The 24,571-nt window shown below is 33.0% G+C and overlaps 1 protein-coding gene across 1 annotated transcript in view; it reads right to left on the bottom strand.

Annotated features, from left to right (window-relative positions):
* Window positions 1-24,571, bottom strand: part of LOC136027684 (protein slit-like) — a 184,324-nt gene that overhangs the window by 157,903 nt on the left and 1,850 nt on the right. The window contains exons 2-4 of the mRNA XM_065705131.1: window positions 24,289-24,360; window positions 8,147-8,218; window positions 2,640-2,803 (exon numbers count right to left, since the gene is read on the bottom strand). Coding sequence (XP_065561203.1) covers window positions 2,640-2,803; window positions 8,147-8,218; window positions 24,289-24,360 — 308 coding nt within the window. The remainder of the gene's footprint in view (window positions 1-2,639; window positions 2,804-8,146; window positions 8,219-24,288; window positions 24,361-24,571) is intronic.

The following is a 24,571-nucleotide window of genomic DNA, read 5'->3' on the forward strand; positions in this document are numbered from 1 at the left end:
AGGAAAGAAAATAAGAAAAACTAACATAAAGCAAGAACAAGTTCATCTATTTTTTTTTCAAAATTTGATTTTCACTTCAAACTTAAAAACTCGATGGTCAAACTCTAAACTTAAAGCTTAACAAACACTAAAATGAGCGCTAATCTAGAAAAAGAAATTTCTTTGTCAAAAAATTGTTCAGAATATTGCCATTTTTAGCTTGGAAAACCCAATTCCCCAGCCCTTATAGTATGTGATGGGATATTATCAAGCCAGTTATATAATTTGACGGAGTCTTAGGAAGAGTAGAGGGCATATTTGACAACTGTGATCCATCTATCGTGACATTTTGAGCACAGGGTTCAAAACTAAAGTAATCTTGAGCCTGTTATTAAGTGTTTAGTTGAACTGAATCAATAGTTTATCGATTAAATGAAGGTGTTGTGGATTATGATAAAAAAGAAAATATTAAACATGAATTTGATAAAAGAACATCTAAAGAAAATAATAAAGCAATTGAAAGGACATAGATAATAAAAGAAAAATTAAACAACAGCAAGAGTAACTTCATCTAGTATATTACACCAAAAGTGCTATACTTGAAGTGAAACAATTTTTAAATAGAACTTCAAATTATGGAAAGAACAAGTTATAAAAAAGAGAATTTATATAGTTTGTTACGTAGGCTATAGTATTCTTAGTTCTTTTTATAAAACTTTGAAAATCACTTTCTAACATAAGAAACAGACTGCGTAGAGAAAATAAAAACAAACAAAAAAGAAAACAAACACAAATTATTACTATTTCATTACCAGACACCTGACAACTATAAAGTATTTTAAAACATTCACTAAGGAAGTTTATGCTCTTTATTTTCTAAATCGAATTATTTAATATGCTATTTCAAAGAAACAATTGTCAGATAATATAGATGTCTGCTGCAGAATATAAAAAGACTAAAATTGGGCAAAAAGACTTTTTTTCCGTTTTTGGGAGACGTTTTTATTGACACTAAGTACTAGACAGACATGGCATTTTATTTAACTGATTTAAGAATGAACGCGCACGAAAGATAAGCTGGACCCTTTTTTACAGTAAAGTCAGCATTTTCTTGGCAAGTATTTTAAATTTTTGAAACATGAACTTTGAAAAGAGAATTTGTGAGCGGTAATCTTTAAACATATGTTCAAAGCTTGCACCAAATACACCTACTTGAAAAGATATAGCCATTATTAGCACACAAGAAGGGTGCCCCAATATTATCAAGCACATTCTATATTTTTACACTGGCTTAAAGGCTGGTGAGAAGTTCAAATATGCGATAATCTTTGAAGTCCAAATCTCACAGTAAATATGCCTGTATTGAAAAGATATAGCCATTGTTAGCTTGAAAACGGTGTTTTTTGTCCAGCCCTTAAAAAGTATGCCATGATATTATATTTTATGTTTTTCCAGAGTCTTAATGGCTTATAAAAAATTTATTCTGTTAAGGATTTAGTACTTTCTTTCGGGTTGAATCTTTTGTTGGTATAACAAACTTATCAATGTTTTTCTGAATTAACTTTATTAAAAGAGGAGACTTAATAAGGAGACATTGACGATAAATAAAAATAAATTGGGAAGAGACAGTTTGTTTTAGAAGCTTTCTAGATATAGAGCTTTTCTTAGATGCATAGTAAAAATAAATTGTTCCTTTTTCAGGTTCTTATGGAAAACTTTCTTAAGTTTTCCTGGAAACTTTCTTGACTTTATGCGTCAATCGTAAAATCAGATTCTTCATAAAAGCAATATTGCTAGTTTTATGCAGTTTACCATGATCATGGAAACACTCTAGTTAAATTCAAGGATACTTTTTTCAGCTTTTATTCAGGCCTCTACGCAGACATTTATTCCACAGTGGGGGACCTTCAGGGGAGTATCCTAATTTGTTTAGATACCAGTAGACTTAAAAAAAAATTATACGTAATTACTGAATGGTCGCTAAAATTATGAAATTCCAAGGGAGGTGGGTCCAGAGACCTCTCCATCCTCTGTAAGTGCCTAACTCAAGCAAATATGACTAATGTATTTATTGTTCTTAAATATTTTTACATTATTTAATCGATTTGTCCATATCTATCGGTAAACACATTTAGCTGAACTTACCCCATAGAGAGGGGGGGAGAAAACAAAAAGAGAAAGTGGAAGAGAACGAATAAAGACAGGGGAGAATAGAAATTAGAAAAAGGTGAAAGGAAAAAAGGGTGAATAATTCTTGGCACACAATAAAAAAAGGTATAAGAAAAAAAGATCTTTCATGAAATTGATTCAGGATAAATATGTTTTGTGGAAAAATACAGGTATTTTGAACCTAAACTATTATTTTTAAAGACTTACCAACTGGTCCTGCCCTTCGTCATACCCCAAAAATAACCTTAATTTCTTACATATTGCCTCACATCTATTTTTTTTTAATTCACCTATCACTTGATTTTTTACTAGCCCCTCCTCCTCCCCCTGCTCTTTTCAATCCCAAGAGCAGCATTTTGCACAAAACAAGCAAAAAAATAAATGTAAGAGAAGGAGTGAGGAATATATGACAAACAAGGAATTGGGAATCTCAATCAAAACGATTAGACAACTATAAGATACTGAGTAAGACACAAACCCTAAATTAATACCTGTACATTTGGGTCGCAGTTCTCTTAAAACAGATATCCTTTTCTTTTGCATTTTCCTTGGGGTGTGGCATCGAACACCACTCGTTTCAACAGGATTTTTATGGAGGTAGTCAGAAAGCCATGTCAGCGCACAGTCACATTGGAATGGATTTCGGGCTAAGTGCCTAGAAAAACATAATTTATTAAGCTCATTATTCGTTATTTAATTAATATATTTATGTTTATTTTTACTTATTTTAGGCAAAATTTATCTTTATGCTTTTCTGTAGCGTTTTTCCTATATGAAACAGACAAATTTCTTGCACGAAGCATTTTTATTCCTTAAGAAATATTGCTGTTTTCTGGTTGTACTTCTCATGAGAAAATTTCTAAGCAATTACGAAAAATTTATTCCAATATTAATTGGGATTCTATTTTGTTATAAAGTGAAGCCACTTCTGTTACTTGGGGGCGGGGTCAAAATATAAACAACTGTATTTCAATGTTAATATTTCTGATTTTTTGAAAGAAAACCCCTCTCTTTTATCTACTCTTTTAAACCCTTTAAACTGGAATAATTCTTTTTGGAAGAACTAAGCTTTAAAAAAAGAACTCATGTGCAAGAAGTCTTTTATGAAAAAAAACATGCGAATTTTTATTAAAGTAAAACAAAACTTGACGAATGCTTAGAGGGTATCCACAAACAAGATAGACTGGATATTATTCTGCCCTACTTCCTCTCCAATGCGATTAGAGAATTCTTGTCGTTTTAAGTAAAAATAACGTCATTAAACAATCAACTTTTTACGCTTTTCATCTCTTATAATAAATAAATTTGTAGGTACCAATGTATGTCATTTACGAAAAGAAAGACATTTAATAGATCCTTAAATCACATATACAAGGGAATACATGGACACAAAGAACATTAAGAAGCCATAATGTTCACAGTTTTCTTGCACTTTAAGACCAAATCAAAATTTGTGAGTAGATCAAAATCAGGTAGTTTTTACTGAGATTTAAACACTTAAATCTTGAACAACATCTTGCATAATTTATGAATGCATTTTTCAGATGGTAATCTAACCAAGCCCACTTTTTAAATAATTTTAGGCTTTAGCGTCAAAGCCTCTGTTTGTCTTTTAAACCACAAAGGGCAATCTCCAGAGAAAATGATTAATACCAAACTCCGAAAAAAACGGTTTTTCCTGAAACCTAAGTGGTCAATCAAACGCTAAGACATTCTGACCGTTCTTTTCAAAAAAATGGTGCATTATAGCTAAAACAAGCAAACAATCTACAAAAACTTCGTAAGCCCCCGCACGCTTACTCATCTTGAATGACAAAACACAACAGAACAAGTACAACATCGCTTTTCTCAAAGAAGACGTTTTTGAAAACCACTGCCTTTCTCCTATCCCTGAAAATGTTTTTCAGGCTTGCTCCCCTCCCAAAATTTTGTGTGTGTGAACTTGTGGGAAAATGGGCATTTTTTTTAATGGAGTTAGTAAATGCAGTATATTTTAAGACTCAAGATTTTTAGTATCAAATGATTATTTTCATCTGTATAACTTAAATAAATTAAACCTATAATTCTCTAAATTGTATAAAGAATCTGAAAAGAGTTGTCTTGAATTTATAAACAGATGGAAAACTACATACATGTGTTACTCATGATGGTTTTTGACGGGCGTCAGCTTCTTGTTTTAAGGATATGTTTCTCGCACAAAAAAAACTATAAAAGGAATTAATTAAAGAAACAATAATTAACCTGTAAAAAATATCATATTTAATAAGGCTTTCAGTTGAAAAATATGGCCAAATATCTTTTATTCAATTAAATTGACAACAAAAAATTTAAAATTCCTTTTGAAAGCAAGCTCAGACTGTTTATATCTACATTTATTAAGCTCTTTGCTGTTCAGATCTACATTCCAACAGTAAATTTGGAAAATAAGATATCTCTCACAAGAAGCTTCATAATAGTTTTGAAATGCTTTGAAATACATTCAAAGATTGATAACGGAATTTGAAAAGGCACAGCTTAAAAATCATTTATAAATTGTTTTCCTAGTCTATCAAACAATACAAACAATGAAACAATCTGAACAATTCAAAATGAACTAAAAACCCAACCTTAACAGGAACTGAAGTGAGTTATCTTGTACTGAAAAATGGAATAAAAATTGAACATACGTTAAACACAAGAGGTTTTTAAAGAGGTTATTAATTATCTTTTTTTCTTAAATATTCAAAAATGTCTATTTCTATTTCATGTACATCTTCAAACTTCAGACTTCATTTCAAACTTCTCAGCAAGTTCCAGCTTCAGTAATCTATGTCTAGCCTCGCAATCACCGTGTTTCAAAAATTCTTTTACCGCACTATCAGCACTTGATGGTGTGTGTTGTATAATATATGTCGGCAATGATATTGTTACGTTAATTTTTTGTTTTCTATTTTTCACTACTCCAGAGAATAATTTGCAATTTTCATTTGCAGGATATATATAAATAAAAATAAGCATTTAAAAAATAAGACAAATACATAGTATTCAACTGACGAGAAGAAATTCAAATTACATCATTTGGAATGCGAGCTCAGAGTTTGCTTAAACCTAAATTTAGCGAACATGTCACTAAATCGTTATTAACGCTCTTTAAAAGACATATATCACCTTACAAGAGAAGTCAAACATTCCGCACACTAAGGTGAACAATGAAACCGTATCAACAGAATCAAACACAATAAAATTGCAATTCAACGATAAAAAAAAAACAAGGGCACGCACATAAAACAAACCCTATAGGGTTTTACGGGGATTAAAATAGGTTTTTTTAGATTTACAACCCTGAACACATTATGAATATTCGGTTGCTGGATCAATTGTGTCTGGTGAGGCAGTTAAAATTCTTTTGCCATTGTCAAAAATGTTTTTATAAACATTATTGCAAATAATGATGACGGGCGAGTTTTATGGCGATGATATAAAAATTATAGGCAAAAACATAATTTTCGTAGATGTAACATAGTTAAGCGAATACTAAAGAAGGATAATGGAAAGTGGTTTCTGTAGAGCGTGGCACATAATCTATCGTGCGAGAATCTGAATGACAGGAATTTCAAAGGGGTCATAAATTTGTTTTTATATCGTGGCATCAAAAGCCCAAAAAAACTTGAAAAAGAGAGAATCCTGGAATATTAATCCATATGGCAATAAAAGGAGGTAGGACGGAGAAGTTTAAAAGAAAAAGTGTGCTGGCATTCTGAACGCGTGAAGTGAGGAAGTACCTGGATAAGGTACACAATTAATATTGTTAGCTATTAAATTGATTATCCGAAGTTAAAACCTTCAGATTTTACATGAAAAGGGAGGCGAAGCCTAGAAAAAATACAAAATTTCCAAAATGATGCAAGGCTAGAGAACAAAATCTGACAAGGTGTTAATACTGTCAGGTTTTCAAAGTTGTGGAGTCAAGGTCAAGGTAGAGTCAAGAGTCAAGGTCACCAATGACCTTGGTCGTCTTGTTCTTGGTGCTGCTGCAGAGTGGCTACCTAGCGGCTACCTGGTTTGGTTCCCTAGAACCTTTATGTTTAGAAGGAGATTAGATTTTAGTTTAGAAACGATTATCACAAGCAAACTTGCCAAATTTGCGTTATAAATAATAGAATAATGTGGAATAAGAAAAAAATGTAATAAGTCAGATACTATTGAAAGTAGTTAAAAGATTAAAAGCAAAACAAAACAAAAAAATAAAAAAAAGTAAAAAGTTAACGTAAAATCAATTATTGTTGAAACGCTAGACTTCCCATGCCAATCAGCCGTACCTGCTCTCACGCTGCTTGAGCCTAACTGATCGGGTTAAAGCGCCCCCACCAGCCCTTTAAGTAAAAATATTAGAGATTAGAGTGCACTTTAACGCCTGTCTGTGTTGTTCAAGTCATATTACTTAAAACGGTTACTAACTGCTAATAAAATTAACAATTAAAGAAATGAAAAAATAATAACTGGCAAAACTCATAGCTAAGACTATAATTTTTTTTTTTTTTTTAGTCCACTGTCTTAATTAGAAGACTAAGCAGTTATTTTTGTTTGATTGCAATTATAAATGAGAAGGTAGAGTGGTTTAAAAAAATCTTGTATAAATTTATGGTTAGCTCTTTAGACGTGGCAACAGCTACATTGGCTTCGGCGCCATTGAGGAGAGAACAAGGGACACCAAATGCATACCATGTCAAGTGTTGATATTGCATTCACAGAAGGAAAGTCCTGTCAACGATACCATTATGCTATACACGTGGATTCGTTGCTTAGTTCATTATTTGTTTATTCTGAGGTATCAACATATTTGTGGAGCGTAATAGTGCAGCGCAATTTGTGCAATAATTTGTGCAGCAAATATGGTTTCAGGGTGCCATCATATACTACGTCATGTACCACAAATATACAATATTCAATACGAAGCAATATGAATACCATGGCTATAACATAAACGGGGCTAAATGAACAAATTAAATTAAAATGTTCAAATAATTATCTTTCTTCATTGGATAAATACAGAAATATATATATATATATATATATATATATATATATATATATATATATATATATATATATATATATATATATATATATATATATAAACAATATGCGCATTAATTATGAAGGACAAAAAGAATATCAGTGATATTAATTTCAAAAAAGAAATATTGGAAACAAAGTGAGGGAGACATAGATCAAAATTTTGTCCTAGCAAAATTAAAACAAAAACATTGACCAGTGACACATTAAGGTTTAATTTTTTAGAGGTCTGGCGCCATAAGTGATGACACAAAAAAAAACGAGCGAGCTTCTCATGGCTTATCGCAATTAATCTTATTCATCTATGGTGCCACAAAACGATTTCAATAACTTAAATTTCCTTATTTTACTGTATATCAATGTGCTTAACGGAATCTGTTATACTTAATTTTTTCCATCACGCTTGGCATTTCAATCATGCTTGGCAGTACTTTAATATTAATTAAGGCCAAATAAGTACTTATAGAGATCGGCCTAGATAATTCCTACTATATTTTACATTAGCCGAAAAAAGAAACATGGAGAAGAATTCAATTTTATTAGCCAAAAGCCCATTGTATGTACTCTTTTAAGTATAAAAAAGGCTTATTTGCGAAAAGCTAATTAGACTATTCCTCAAGTGATAATAAGTGCGTTAAATTTAAATTATTTATTGCTTGTCATTTCAATTGAATGCAGTATGCAGTAAGAAACGTGGACTGTATTTAAGAAAGCCCAAATGCTAATAGTTAATTTGAAGTATTACCAGATACTAAAAAGCACGAATTTTTTAGTACTATCGCGCTAAAAGTATAATGTAAAAAATTGCTTAGAAAATGACTTAATTAGTGAACTCAATGCTCAGTCACCTCAAAAAAATCTCCAAAAAGACGTATATGCGCGCCATCTAGTAAAACTAGAAAGAACGAAATGGTAGGAATTCAAAATATGAAATCATACTTACAAGGTCTGGATACTTTCAAGCGTATCAAAGGTTCCATTACTTAAAGTCTGGATATTGTTATCGTACAAGGACCTGGAAGAGATATTAGCGTGAAAATTTTCGCGTTTTATATACCAATCGATACTAATACCTCGGAAATATTGTATAGAAAAAATCCTTTGGTATTTCCAGAATTTTTAAATTGGTCAGAATTTTCTCAATCATACTTAAATTGGAGTTTTGGAGAAGTTTTTGGAAAACTTAAAAAAACAAATTTTGAGAAAACCTTCTAGAAAGTTTTTGAAAATACTCAACTTAATCTTCATAGTTATACGAAAGCCGATTGAGTTTTAGGGAGAACAATGTTAATGGAACTTTTGTATTGAATAATTTTGTGTTTGAAAAATTATATTTGTTTGAAATATCATAATTACAAAAATTATATTTGTTTGAAATATTATAATTATAATTCAACTAGCCAAAAGGCGTGTCGGACGACAAAGAAAAGATGTGATACATACTGTTTTGTATAAGTCCCATTACTCTCTCCATCCCAAAAAAAGTTTCTTGTAAGTCACGAATCGATCCTACAGCCCTAAGACAAAGCAGGGTATTGGTAAGACATAACTTCTATTTGATAAAAAAAAAAAAATTAAAAACTTTTTGGTACGACAAACCTTAATGAAACCACATCTTAATGAATTCACATTTTAATGAAGCCTATTGACCGCATACAATCTCTGCAACGAGATAAAGCTACTTACCTTTAGTTAAAAAGCGAAAAAAAACGTATACTCTCTTGTGAACACCCAGAAACCCACTAATTTATCCGATCTCCACCCTCCAGAGAAACTGGTACTACCGTTTCAAATCAGTATCTCATAACTTTCAGATACAATCACTTATATATAGCAGATGGATTATTTTACAAAATATTAGCATTGAAAAATGGGAATAAAAATATTCCGTATCTGAAATATTTGATATTTTAGAAATATGTTTGTAATTGAGTTTGAATCAAAGTTTAAGGAATCGCAAAATTATTTAACGACGTGTCTTTTTATTCTTTTTGTATCTTGGAAAAATCTGTTATTGCACTTCGTGTCTAAGACTAAACAGAAGGTATCCAGCCAAGAAAAGGTAGCGAAAAGCAAGAAGTAGCGCGGGAGTTTGCCCCTCGGCAGGAAGGGTGCCAATGAGCACCCCCCCCCACTCACCCACTTCCTAAGTACACCCCCCACTCAAACCCAACTGCTGGTACTTGTTAAATATCCTGATCCAACTCAAGAATTTTGATCTGTAAAATCTGAAGAAAAAAAACAGGTTGTCTGTCGGCAGTAGGTTATAATTAGCTTAGTCTGATTGAAAAAAACAACGATGTAGGTATTTCTTATTAAATATTTACTAAAAAAAGGTGATTAGACTAGGTTAAGTTAGGTATTTAACAAAATGTGTTCTGTGTGGCCTGCTTTCCACAATTTTCTTCTGTAGTTTCCGTAATTTTGTTTCTAAGGTATTGTATTTTCATTATATTTTGGTATATTTCATGAAGATTAACCTAACTTCACTTCTTGGGTGGAGTCGAGATATTTAACAAGAACCCAACTGCTCAGCGTGGTGGCCAAAGCATCGCATTACTTACTGGGGCCATTTTCAATCCCAAAAGTTCCCTGACGGTTTTAAACTACATATATTATCCTACAATTATAGACTATAGCATTTCTCATTCAAACAGTAGTTCCAGTTACCCTTATACCGGTGAATTGCACTTTCTCATCAATTCTTATAGTATTACATAAAAAAAACTAGTTTTTTTAACTGAAAGTAAGGAGCGACATTAAAACTTGAAACGAACAGAAATTACTCCATACATGAAACGGGTTGTCCCCTTCGCAATCCCTCGCTCTTTATGCTAAACCTTTTAATTGTTTTAAAAATCAGAATTGTGGCAAAGAGAAAAAACTTAGCGTAATGAGCGAGGGATTGCGGAGGGGACAACCCATTGCATATACGGAGTAATTTCTGTTCGTTTTAAGTTTTAATGTCGCTCCTTACTTTCAGTTAAAAAAACTAGTTTTTTTTATGTAATTTCTGAACGTTTTTGAATTAATGCATGTTTGATTTTGGCTCTCCACACATAAATTATTAAAATGAAATTTGCATATTAATTCCTTTTTTGGCTAAATGGCTTTCTCTTAGTTTTGATCAGACAATTTTGAGAAACAAGGGATGGGGAAGGAGGCCTAGTTGCCATGCAATTTTTTTCGGTTACATAAAAAGGCAACTATAAATTTTAATTTTTAACGAATTTTTTTATTAGTAAAAAATATACGTAACTTAAGAATTAACTTACGTAACAAACTTTTATATTCTTTAATTTTTATTATGTATATGAGGGGGTTTGTACCCTCGTTAATACATAAATCGTAAGTCTTGTCCCAATACTTTAAGAATGACCCCTGAATCAGAAAGGCCGTAGAATAAATAGTTGAAATTACTAAAAATACATAAAGAGCGAGGTATTTATCTCCTCCTAAATACCCCACTCTTTATGCTAAAGTATTTTTATAACCCCTCATATGCGTAATAATCTCTGTTCGTTTTAAGTTTCAATGCTACTCTTTACTTTCAATTGAAAAAAACTTTTCCATGTTTATTTTTTCATTGTTTTTTTTTATAGTAATTTTAGAAAATTCTGCACCCTTTTCATTGAATTTCTGTTCCCTCATGACATATTTATCCAAGGAAAGATCCTCCCACAGAGCCCCCTCCCCTCAACCCCACCCCCAAAACCAAAAAAAAATCCCCTGAAAACGACTGTACACTTGCCAATAACCATTATTATATGTAAACACTGGTCGAAGTTTGTGACTTGCAGCCCCTCCCCCAGGGACTGAGGGGGAGTACATCATTCCCAAAGACATAGTTATTATGGTTTTTGACTATGCGGAACAAAATGGCTATCTCAAAATTTTGATCTGTTGACTTTGGAGAAAAAATGAGCGTGGGAGGGGGCGTAGGTGCCCTCCAATTTTTTTGGTCACTTAAAAAGGGCACTAGAACTTTTCATTTCCGTTAGAATGAGCCCTCTTGCGACGTTCTAGGACCACTTGGTCGATACGATGACCCCTGGAAAAAAAAACAAAAACAAACAAACAAATAAACACGCACCCGTGATTTGTCTTCAGGCAAAAAAATACGAAATTCCACATTTTTGTAGATAGGAGCTTTGAAATTTTGCTATAGGGTTCTCTGATACGCCGAATGCGATGGTGTGATTTTCGTTAAGATTCTGTGACTTTTAGGGGGTGTTTTCCTCTATTTTCTAAAATAAGGCAAATTTTTTCAGGCTCGTAACTTTTGATGACAAAGACTAAATTGATGAAACTTATATATTTAAAATCAGCATGAAAATCTGATTCTTTTGATGTATATTTTAGCATCAAAATCCGTTTTTTTAGAGTTTCGTTTACTATTGAGCCGGGTCGCTCCTTACTACAGTTCGTTACTACGAATTGTTTGATCCATATCACTTCGGCAAAGATTAGTTTGAAACCTTATACCAATTGTAAAAGCCTTTTGGTTTCGCTCCCTTCTCCAGGAAAGTTTTTGACGGCCCTTAATCTATTTGTTAACATGAAACTAACAGAACAAAGAGGCTTCTGACTGTTGCTTCAATTAATACCTGTCATTTTCTCTGCTCCGATAATAGACAAAACAAACAGGGAAGTATGCTAATTCCTAAGATATTAAATTGAAAGCACAAAGCCCGCGAAGCTTTCTGGAAGTACGAATTTCAATAGTCAGGATTTCCTTTCATACACCTTAATCACTTTGCATTAATTAAGTAAAGTCCAATTCACACGATGCTCTAAGCTGATTGAGCTCCTTTGGAGTGAACCAGGGAAAAGGACTTTTAAATTTCAAAACTTTGCCGTAATTTTTCGTATATTAAGTGAAAACTAAGAGTAAGCTTTGTTGAGAAGTTTAATCTCACATTGAACATAAAGTTACAGCTCAGCTGCGAAAGAAGGTATTCCAGAATACATTTAAGAATACAATTTTTGGCTGTTTTTGCGGTTTTTTTTTAACTTTTTTCTGATGTTTATGAAATTTTACAGAAAATTCGAGAACAAGCTAAAAATATCGAGATCTAGGAGAGCTGGGCCTGAAACCCCTCGCGCATCACTGATGGGATGCATCAACGATGCGCATCACTTCACTGTTCATTAATATTTTACGAAGTTAAAAAATAAATCAATAGCGTTGTATCCGTTTTGCATGCAAGGGGCCTTTGGGCTAACACTTCAACGCCCTTAGTCTCCAATTTTTTCAGTTTTTTTGGCAATTTCTTGCACATTTTCGAATAATCATCCAAATTTTACATGTTTTCGGAACGTCCCCCCTTTACCAGAAAAGAAAATCTTGTTTACGAGCCTATTCAGTAGGTCCAGTCGTCTTTAAAAGAAAAAACAACTATAGACTATTTGGGGCAGAAAAGTCATGTTATTATGTTCGGAACACTATATTAACTTGCCACAATTGGTGTCATTTTACAAACTCGCTACTAACATATTAGGACTTTGTACTTAGAAAACAACAGCAAGCAATTACAACCTTTTAAGCGTTAATATTTTTGTTTTTGTGAAGAACTTTTTTACTTATTTATGAGACGTTTTCGAATACTTTCTAAAATTCATTTTCATTTCGAAAATAATGAGTAGATATTGTTTCTGAACTCTAAACAATAAATCTATTCGTAAAAGTAGCCCACGCTAAGTGATGTAATGAATTGTTTCAGCAAAGAAACTATTACGAATTTAACGAACTTTTACAATTTTTGCTTGTTTTCCATTTTTCACACAATTCTCCCATTTTTTCCTTGAATTTTTTGTCAGAAAATGTGCGTCCTCTAAAACAAATTTCTACGTAGGCTACGTGCCTGCGAAAAAAGCAGTTGAATATCTACTCTCTTTACCGTAATTCAAATGTTTTTAATGGCAGCAACAGTAATAAAAATGGCCGAACAAAATTTTAATACGCTATAGGCTAAGGAATAGACTACACAGAAAATGCGGGAAAGAGCAAATATTATTACGAAAAATCATGAAGATACTCTATTTTAGAATCAAAAATTGCAATTTTTGGTACTTTTATCAAGCATATGAAATGTTTATAACAAGATGAGATTCTCAAATCCATTGTAACATTGATATCTTCATTAGTTTGGATTTAAAATTCATGTACAGTCGATAAACATACAGCTTAAATCAGTCAATAACCCAAGTGATGATTGCTCTATTGTCTTCCAACCATCATATTTGATTGAATTGTTCCTAAAGGTTCTCCATCAAATCCCTGTCCTATTTCCATACCCCAGTTAATCAATAAGCATGACTACATAGAGCGTAGAGCAAGACAAAATATCTGTAGATCTTTCATCACTGGTGGCAGCGGTGTGTTCTCTTTGGTGACATTTCCTTGTGAGACTATGATTGGTCGAAAATGGGTGGATCAGATAGAATTAAGACCAAAGGTAAGTTCTTGCAAAATTTCGCAGTCAGGTTTCACCTTGAACCTGAAGTAATTAAATAAATAAAAAAAAATGGTCGTAATTTTGCCATTGTTTTTTGATTTCTTGAAAATAGGGTTTTCTTTTGAAAGAAAACAATTTCATAAGAAAATCTCAATTTTTGATATTACTTCTCATGTAGCTTTTTCCAAAAACCGATCTTCACTTTCTGGTCTTTGAAACTTAGGCGAGAATATCCTTAAAGCCCTGTGTTTGATGTTCTATCGGGCAAAACAATAGAAATATCAGCACTTAAAGTATCAAGGACATCAAAATAAAAACATTTTGTGCTAGCTGGGCTCATCAGAGGTCTATTTATACCTAAAACCTCACTTTTCTAAGAATTTTTCTTTTGACTGTTTTCAAAATTATGAGGTTTTTAGCTAATTACAAAATTTTGTCCGTGTTGCCACGTCAACCCAGAATATAAATCAGTAAAACAACGTAGTTAAATTTGGCAAGGCTTTTCGGTCAAAATCACTCAAACATTAGCAATCTTTTTAGTCTCGAAAACAGCTTACAACTTCAAAGGAAAGGTAGCCTACTCCTACTTCAGCTGCTTAGTGCCATATATTTCTAACTTGTTTTTACTGATTTTTTCACCCGCGTTTCTTCCTTTCAAATTTGATGTTCTACCAAAATAACTTCATCCGGTCTTTTTCATTAAAAACTGAACTCCCAATTTTTTTAAGCTTGACAAGATGGTTATGTAACTTTCCACTTAACCATTCCAAACAATCAAGTCCCAATTTCATTGCTCTTGGTATTTATGGCTGATAGCACTGAGATCTATAACCAGAGCCTTTTGATTAAGCCAGGAACCAAAATCTAAGCAGATGATGCAGAGGCAGAATCAGGGAATACGGTCTTATCAGCAATTAAACAAAAAAAAACATTTTTTTTAAGTGAAAGTAAGGAGCGACATTAAAACTTAAAACGAACAGATATTACTCCGTACATGAAAGGGGCTTTTCCTCCTCAACACCCCGCTCTTTACTCTAAAGTTTTTTACTGTTTTAAGAAGTAGAGTTAAGAGAAAGAGTCAAACTTTAGCGTAAAAAGTGGGGCGTTGAGGAGGAAAAGCCCCTTTCAAATACGGAGTAATTCCTGTTCGTTTTAAGTTTTAATGTCGCTCTTTACTTTCACTTAAAAAAATTGTTTGTTTTTTTTTGTTTAATTTCTGAACGTTTTTGAATTAATGCATGTTTTGATCTTGGCTCTCAGTACATAAATAATTAAAAAGAAATTTGCATATTAATTTTTTTGAGCTAAATGGCTTTTTCATAGTTTTAATCGGGAGACTTTGAGAAAAAAGGAGCGAGAAAGGAGGCCTAGTTGCCTTCCAATTTTTGTATTACTTAAAAAGGCAACTATAACTTATAATTTTTTACGAACATTTTCATAAGTAAAAAATATAAGTAACTTACGAATTAAATTACGTAGCGAACTTCTATACTCGTATGTTTTTATTGCGTATATGATGGGGCTCACCCCTCGTTGATACCTCGCTCTTTACATTAAAGCTTAAATTTTGTCCCAATTCCTTAAGAATGACCCCTGAATCACAAAGGCCGTAGAATAAATAGTTGAAATTACTAAAAATACTATAGCGTAAAAAGCGAGGTACTACGATGAGGTAAACCCCTCATATGCGTAATAATTTCTATTCGTTTTAAGTTTTAATGCTGCTTCTCACTTTCAGTGGAAAAGACTTTTCATATTTATTTTTTCATTGTTTTTTTTAAATAATGCTAGAAAATCCTGCGCCCCCTCCATTGAAAGTCTCTTCCCCCATGAGAAGTTCCTCCATGGAAATATCCTCCCACGTAACCCCCCTCCCTCAGATCTCCCCCCCAAACCAAAAAAATCCCGCTGAAAACGACTGTACACTTCCCAGTAACCATTACTATATGTAAACACAGGTCAAAGTTTGTAGCTTGCAGCCCCTCCCACGGGGACTGCGGGGTAGTAAGTCGTCCCCAAAGACATAGTTATTAGGTTTTTCGACTTTGTGAATAAAATGGATATCTCAGAATTTTGATCCGGTGACTTTGGGGAAAAAATGAGCGTGGGAGGGGGCCTAGGTGCCCTCTAAATTTTTTGGTTGCTTAAAAAGGGCAAAAGAACTGTTAATTTCCGTTATAATGAGCCCTTTCGTGACATTCTAGGACCACTGAGTCGATACAATCAAAAAAAAACAAACAAAAAAACAAATAAACACGCATCCCTGATTTGTCTTCGGGCAAAAAATGCGAGATTCCGCATTTTTGTAGATGGGGACTTGAAACTTCTACACTTGGGTTCTCTGATACGCTGAATCTGATGGTGTGATTTTCGTTAAGATCGTATGACTTTTAGGGGGTGTTTCTCCTATTTTCTAAAATGAGGCAAATTTTCTCAGGCTCGTAACTTTTGATGGGTAAGACTAACCTTGATGAACCTTATATATTTAAAATCAGCATTAAAATGCAATTCTTTTGATGTAACTATTGGTGTCAGAATTCCATTTTTTAGAGTTTCGGTTGCTATTGAGCCGGGTCGCTCCTTACTTCACACTCCTTACTACACATTAGTGTCAACTACTAGCAGTCTCAAAACTTTACCGTTACTTGCCGTTCATTACCATTAAAGATTTTATGAAAGAACAATATTTAGAAAAAAAGAAACACAATGATTAAACAGTTCATGGTAACGAACTGTAAGTAAGGAGTGACTCGGCTGAATAGTAACCGGAAGTCTTAGAAAAAATAGATACATCAAAGGAATTGTCTTTTTTATTCTGATTTGAAATATATACAGTTCATTAAGTTTAATGTTATCCATCAAAAGTTACGAGCCTGGGAAAATTTGTCCGATTTTCCAAAAAGGAGGAAACACCTTGAAACGTAAAGCAATCTTAATGAAAATCACACAATCAGATTCAGCATACCATTGAACCCTGATGTAGAGAGTTTAATCTTCTTTATACAAAAATATGAAATTTTGCATTTTTGCCAAAAGAAAAACCTGGGATGCGTGTTTATTTTTCCAGGGATGCTAGTTTCGAAGGAGTGATCCTAGAAAATCGAAAGACGGCTCATTTGATCAGAAATAATGAGGTCTAGTGCCATCTTTAAGTAACCAAAAAGATCGGAGTGCAACTAGTCTCTTTCCCAGGCTCCGTTTTTGTCCAGATATTTAATCAAATTTTTTAGATTACCACTCGATTCAACATAGTTGAAAGATCCGATAACTATGCCTTTGGGGATGAAAAGACCCCCCATAGCCCCGGGGGAAGGGTTATAAGTTACGCAATTTGCCCATTATTTCATATGTAGTATTTACTATTGGTTATTTTATTTTGAAATTTTAGGTTTTATTTTCTACGGGGAGAATTTTCACTGGGAAGGAGGGTTTCCAATGGTAAATTTCCAGGGGAAAATTTTACATAAAGGGGATGGGGAGGAAATGTCCTGGCATGATTCGAAGACGGTCAGAAATCAAAAAAAAATATTTTTTTAACCGAAAATAAAAAGCAAAACTAAAACTTAAAATAATATAAATTATTCTGGATACGGAGGGGGGATCCACAATTCTTTGAGAGATTGTTCAAGCACGTGGACTGTTTAATTTGAATTAGATGTATTTTCACAGACCTTCAAGACTTTAGCGTAAAAAGCGAGGGTTGAGGTAGGGGCAGCCCTTCTCTTATTACACGGAATAATTTCAGTTTGTTTTAAGTTTCAATGTTTCTCCTTGCTTTCAGTTAAAAAAAAAAACTGTCATATTCAATTACATAGTAGAGTCATCTGTAGCTGTTTTAAAACTGCTCTTTGGACATTGTAGTTTATTCAAAATCTATCCGCCCATTCTAAACTAATTACAGTTCCACAAGAAATTGTCACGAAAGAACTCACTTCGTTGTCCTCAGTGAAGAAAGATGTTCTGATTTTCATCTTGTAGGAAAATGATCAGTCAAGAATAGGCGGATAGATCGTCAATTAATCGTAGCTTCCATACTTGTCACTCTTCGCTGGGAATGCCTCCACGGTGTAGACCATACTTAGAGAACAATATGGGAAAGGTCTGGCTTACAAAAAACTAACGGTAAAGGGACTGAAGGACCTATCCATGGAAGTTCAAAAAATTTGAGATTTTTAAAACACTCTTTATACTCATTTTCATATATATTATGCATTTTTCACAAAATCTTCCTAAATAATGCTTGGGACAGAGTCAAGTTCTATGAAACGCTAGTCACATGTAAAGATATGCTATTTATAGTTCAACCAAGGCCGTATCCAGGTGGGAGGGTGGGGGTTCGATCCCCCTTGAAATGTTTGTCCAACTCACAAAAACGAAACAAAAATGAATATAAACAAACGTTCGATGTGTTTAAGAAATTGACTCCCCCCCCCAAAAAAAAAAACAAAAACACTGGATACGACCCTGAATTCAACCATATTTTGGGAAGGGTCAAAAAGTGTAACATCGTGAAAAGAAATAGGACGAAATATTTAAAATATAAAGTTAAAAAAAACAGTATACTTAGCAACTTTTTGTTCGAAATACGTAATTTTCTACTTAATTTTTCCAGTTTATAATTTTAGATTAACGTGATGCATATTACAATTTGCATACTACTCTTCAAGTTTCCAATGCTACTAGAAATAACCTTTATAGTTAAAAAAAGAGTCCTCCCCCTTCCCATCAAACCATTAGTAGTTAATAATTTGCATTATGAGCGCGAGCTCCAGTAGCTACAAAATATAGATAAATGACACAAACAAATATTTTGCAAGCGATTTTTTGAAAGGAAATAAGTCAACGAAATAAAAAAAGGAAACCTGAGAAATAAATCTAAAATTGGAAAGGTAACAGGTGAGCATGCAACTGAGCTTCCTTTATTTAGATAAAATCTCTAAGTTGTTGTTTAGAGTAATGCGTTTCTCATGCAATGTCCTTGATAACAAAACGTAAGATTAAAATAAAAGAATTTATGTCAAATAGAAGGTGCCATTTTTCCAGAATTTCCTTCTTAGTTTATCATTGATTTAATTAATGATTACATTATTAGAAAATGTGCAAGAGATATAATATAGATATAGGCAATTAATTATTGTATAAAAATTACGGGATCAGTCGCAAAAAATAATAAACAATTAATTTATAGAGTATAAATGTATCAATGAAAGGTAATTATTTTCATTTGTAATTTTTTCCATTTGGACAAGTGAAGGGATAAGGGGCTTTCCCCCTCCTCATTTTCTCTACGTCCATGTATGACAATATAAAATCTCCCTAGTCAAATATAAAATCTCCGTAAAAATGTTAGAATTTAGACTATTAGACAAAGAAATTTTGAATAAGATCAAATTTAGATCACCGATAGACAAACGGGAACGATACATCTAGCAAAACATCACTTCATTATAAACTTGACCTGTTCCTATTTGTAACCTTATACACAATTAATTACTGGACATTCGTCCCTGGCTCTATCTCGGCTTTACTACAACCAAAGAAAAACATATCAATTTACTGCAGGTGATTCAAGAAGAAAAAACAGATAAACATTTTATCTGTTACATCTATTAAACAGGCTTACTTAAGGGAACGACAACTCCCAAGCAATGAATTAAAATAGATAATAGGAGTTTGGATATAAGCCTAGAATTGAGGCCATTGAGGGGGAAACATGATAAAAAAAAACAATTCTTACTACATAATATGCAAAAAACTCTAATTAAAAGTTTTGAAAGTAATTCTACAGCACTTTATCTCTATCCACCCCCACTCCCTAATTTGCAAACATCAAACAGATCGTAGTAATGGACTGTAAGTAAGGAGCGACCCGGCTCAATAGTAACCGAAATTCTAAAAAACGGAATTTTGATACCAATTGATAGATCAAAAGGATCATGTTTTTATGCTAATTTTAAGTATATAAGCCTCATCAAGTAAAGCTCAACCTATCAAAAGTTACAAGCCTGAGAAAAATTACCTTATTTTGGAAAAAGGGGGGACACACCCTAAAAGTCATAGAATCTTAATGAAAATCACACCACCAGATTTAGCGCAACAGAGAACCTTACTGTACAGGTTTCAAGCTCCCATCTGCACAGATGCTGAAAATTGTATTTTAGAATTTCGCGAGAGATCTCATTTGAAGGAAAATTAAAAGTTCTAGTGCCCTTTTTTGTGAGCAAAAAAGTGGAGGGCAACTAGGCCCCCTCCCACGCTCGTTTTTCTAAAGTCAGCGGACTGAAACTTTGAGATAGTCATTTTGTTCAGTATATCTTATAAATATGTCTTTGAGGACGAATTAATCCCCCACAGTCCCCGGGGAAAGGGCTGCAAGTTATGAACTTTGCCCATTGTTTACATAGAATATTTGTTATTTGTCACTATAGAGACATTTTAAAGGGGATTTTTTCGGGTGGGGGGGGCTTGGATTGGGTTACGTGTGGGGATCTATTCACGGAGCAATTTTTCATGGGGGAAGATAATTTCTATGAAGGGGGCGCTGGATATCCCAGCCTTATTTAAAAAATAATCAAAAAATAAATAAATAAAATATATTTGTTTCAACTGAAAGTAAGGAGTAACATTAAAACTTAAAATGAACGGAAATTATTACGTATATGAAACGGTTCGTCCCCTCGTCAATACCTCGATGTTGACGCTAAAGTGTTTTCAGTAATTTCAAAAGAGCTATTTATTTTAATTAAACGGTCTTTGTGATCCAGGGGTCATTATAGAAGAATTGGAGCAAAATTCGAACTTTAGCGTAAAGAGCGAGGTATTGACGAGAGGGAAAACCTCCTCATATACGTAATAATTTCTGTTAATTCTAAGTTTTAATGTTGCTTCTTACTTTCAGTTGAAAAAACTTGTTTTTTTATCTAATATGGCCCATATTGTATATTTTTCCTGTGTTTTTTTTTTTTTTTTTTTTTGATTTTGTAAGCATTGATTCAATTTACGGATATAAAGTTTGAAAGAAGAATGACACACGGCAGAATTTATGGGAAAATAAAATTTGGGTTATATACTTGTACCTTAGAGGGGGGGATGGACGAATTACTTTAAAGATTTGCTAGCTAAGATTTTTCTACATATTACGAAGTAACAATTGTTTTCTTATTCCTTCTCAATAGCACCAATTCTAGGCTTTTACCGGAGTTTGTTTACATACCTCAGTTTTTGGTTTTTCTTACTGGTTTTTTGTTTTGTTTTCTTTATCTATAGAGTTTTTCATATCTTTATCTTATTTTCTTCTATTCTTTGGCTGAATATCTAGTTTTCCTTTTTTTGGCTTAACAAGGTTTCTGGGCGTGAAGCTGAAATTTTTTAAGCTAATTTTTCACTGGCTTAATCAAAAGTTTTACTGTTATGCGACATACATATTTTCATTCGATTTATAAATGGAATGTTTTCCATATCCTTATGTCATTTTCATGTATTTTGTAGTTATATATTCTAATTTTTTTTCATTGATAAAAGCTTTATCAGTCATTTATTTATTTTTTTTTTTTCAATTAAATGGAAAGACAGGTTAGTCTAAGAAACTATTAATGAATTCAAGTGGAGGAATGTACAGTCTCACTGAACGAGTCATTGAACAAATATTCCACAAAGATAACAAAACGATTCTTAGTTTCTTACTACTGATGAAAAGAAGGAACAACTTGGAGGTATCAATGCTTATGCAAAAATTATATAGTAATTGTAAGTAAAAGTCAACTTAAGGAGAGAACTTCAGTCAAATAAATTAGTTTTACGCGACATATGATCAGCCTGAAACAAAATTTAATTGTTGCATAAAAAGGTTTAACTCTCACACACCTTATATGGTTATCGGTCTTATTGTACCGATTGATGACGTATATTAAATCTTTAGATGTCTTCCTTTATATGTTTACTTGTTTAAGAGTCAGCCGCAATCGCTATGAATTTTCAAGTAACCAAGTGATTTTAAAATACGATTGCTGCTTCTTTTTTTAAGGATGGCTACGTATGCTATAAGACTAAAAAAAACTTTTTCACACGAATTTTAAAACGAATATTTTAACTAATAATAAACACAAATTACCCAAAATATGAAGGCAGTCGATAATTGACTACATTTTTAAATTTAAAGCCGGAGCTATTCGCCAACTCCATTTTTCGCCTTATAAAATACTTTCAGTAGCGCAATAATTGACTAAGTTTTTAAATTTGAAGCCGCAGCTATCAGCCGGCTGCATTTTTCGCCTTCTAAAATACTTTCAGTAGCGCGATAACTGACTACATTTTTAAATTTAAAGCCGGATCTATCAGCCGGCTGTATTTTTCGCCTCCTAAAATACTTTCAGTAGTGCGATAACTGACTACATTTTTAAATTTAGCCGGATCTATCAGCCGGCTGCATTTTTCGCCTTCTAAAATACTTTCAGTAGCGCGATAACTGACTACATTTTTAAATTTAAAGCCGGATCTATCAGCCGGCTGCATTTTTCGCCTTCTAAAATACTTTCATTACCATACTTTCAGTATATTAAAAATATAATAATGAATAAGAAAACAGTAACAACATACTAACATACTTTCAGTACCGCACGAGTCAAAATCTGACATAAGAAACGCGGCTGATAGGTGGCAGCCCAATTCTTATTTCGGACAAATTATGTTCATTGTATGTTTTAACTTTGCTATTTAGTTCGTTTCGAAGAAGTTATTTAGTTTTGTACGTGAAGAAAAAAAATGTATTTAACTTGTTTATGATAAATAAATTAAATACTGCGTAGTTATAAGGATGAAACGCACAACTGCGTTGGTGTGTACCCAATCAAAATCATTTTACGTTTGGTACGTCTTCTATTTTCCTTTAGGTGGGTTAGCTACTTTTGATCTTGCATTTAAATTTAGCTAAAAACCGATAATTACAAAATGTAAATTACATGTTGTATTAACATATTCTTCTTAAAATAGTATACTGAAAATGATACTGGAGAATGGTATTCTACAATTTTTGGAAATTTGTAATTAATAAGTCTCATAAAACCTTTTTTGTATTTTTTTTTTTTTATGAAAGGACTATTCCGAAAGATCAAAATTTAGAAGATCGCCCAATTAGGGTTTACATTCAGTGTTCATGTTTTACAATCCTGTATGTTCGAGCAAGTGTTTTTCAATAATCTCCTAAGCCAATTATGGATGGGAAGAGAAAAAGGGACACATCCCTGATTAGCCCACTCACACACAAAACACAAAATTTTCAATATTTTATGAGCACTCCTTATTCAAATTATAAAACAATATTTGTTTTTTTGTTATTGGCGATCTCCCCTCAAAAAACCTTTATATGTGCTTGAAGCTAATTCATCACCTTTTAAAGATGCGGACATGGACAACCATCAACTAATAAAGAAAAAGACACTGACCAACCACCGCTCTTTTTCTCTTTTCGACGTTTAATAAAAAAAAGGCAAGTTTTGGCAAAATTCAGAGAACCGTTGAATTTATCTGGCAAAAAAAATTTTTTTTTTTTTACCCTTGCCCCATTTGCAGAATTTTAACCAGCTTTCTATTTCTTCACCACAAAATGTTTGAGCACTTTTGGAAAAGTCCGTAGCCCCTTTGATAAATTGAGCGTGTTCCAGCTCACTAGCTTCGAAGGAAGCCGATAGGAAAGCTTATCTTAAAAAGCAGCTTAACGTTCGGGTACAATTAGTTAGGGATTTACAAAATGTTTTTATCAGCTATTAGCTGATGAAGACCTAAAAGCGATGAATGTTGCAAGTCTGGAGACAAATGCTGACAAAAAAACAGGTATAAACTTAGTTATCTAATAAATGCACCGGTCTTATCATCCTTTTTTATTTATTAAATGTTACAACTGCACCAAAAACCATGGGGGTATTTTCTGGGGAAGAGAATAGTGATGTATATAAGTTCAAGTCGGAAGCGCCTCCCTTATAGGCCTCCCTAAGTTCGGTTAGTGTAAAAAAAAGATTGCTCAATCTTGGCGCATTTACTACATTGTTGCTACAGTCTAACCGATTTTATAGCAGTGCACAAAATATTGATTCCGATAAAAATGACCGGTCAGTTGGTAAAATTCATCGGCTTTTCATCCCCGAAAATTGCACTAGTTACACTTCTTGTTCGAATTAACAATTATGGAATCGTCGAGCATCACAGATTTTGCTCCGTAACGCTAGATGGCGTTACGGTTGTTGTATCTTTTCTCCGCCGAACTGTAATTTATTATTTTGTCAATAACCCCATCTTTTTTTACAGGGCCGAATCTCCGTTATTTTTATTTGGGGGGACACGAAGGGTTCATATCCAGATAGTTAAGGGGCATGGGCTGTATAATATTTTTTTTAATTCCTGGGGGGAAAAGCCCTCCTTGCCCCCCACTAATGAAGCCCCAGTTCATTTGCTTCCGCCTTAATTTTAAATCCATACTCAATAACCCAGGAATATAGAAAACCCTAATTCAGAACCTACTCTATACGGCCTTATAATTTCGTAATTACAGTTTTTTCTGTACAGGCTTCTAATTGAATATTAATCTTTTCAAAAGGAAGAAAAAGCCATATTATAAGAAGAGAAAATTACTTACAGTATATTGAGATTTATTAGATCTCGGAATGTACCTCCCTTCACACAGCTAATTCTGTTTGCGTTCAGTAATCTGAAAAAACAATATTGACATCAAAGTTTTTATGCTTTTGGAGGTAATAAAATTAGTCAGCTGAAAGGACGATAAAATACAGCACAAGATAATACTAGTCACAGAAAGAATGAAACAAACAGAAAAAGGTAATAAAATGAAAGATGAAATTTATCTAAAGAGTCGATGAAAGAAAAAACGAAGTTTGCTAAGAAAGACGGAAAGAAAAGTT

This window comes from Artemia franciscana, chromosome 5 (genome assembly GCF_032884065.1).
Source record: "Artemia franciscana chromosome 5, ASM3288406v1, whole genome shotgun sequence".
NCBI classification, from domain to species: Eukaryota; Metazoa; Arthropoda; class Branchiopoda; order Anostraca; family Artemiidae; genus Artemia; species Artemia franciscana.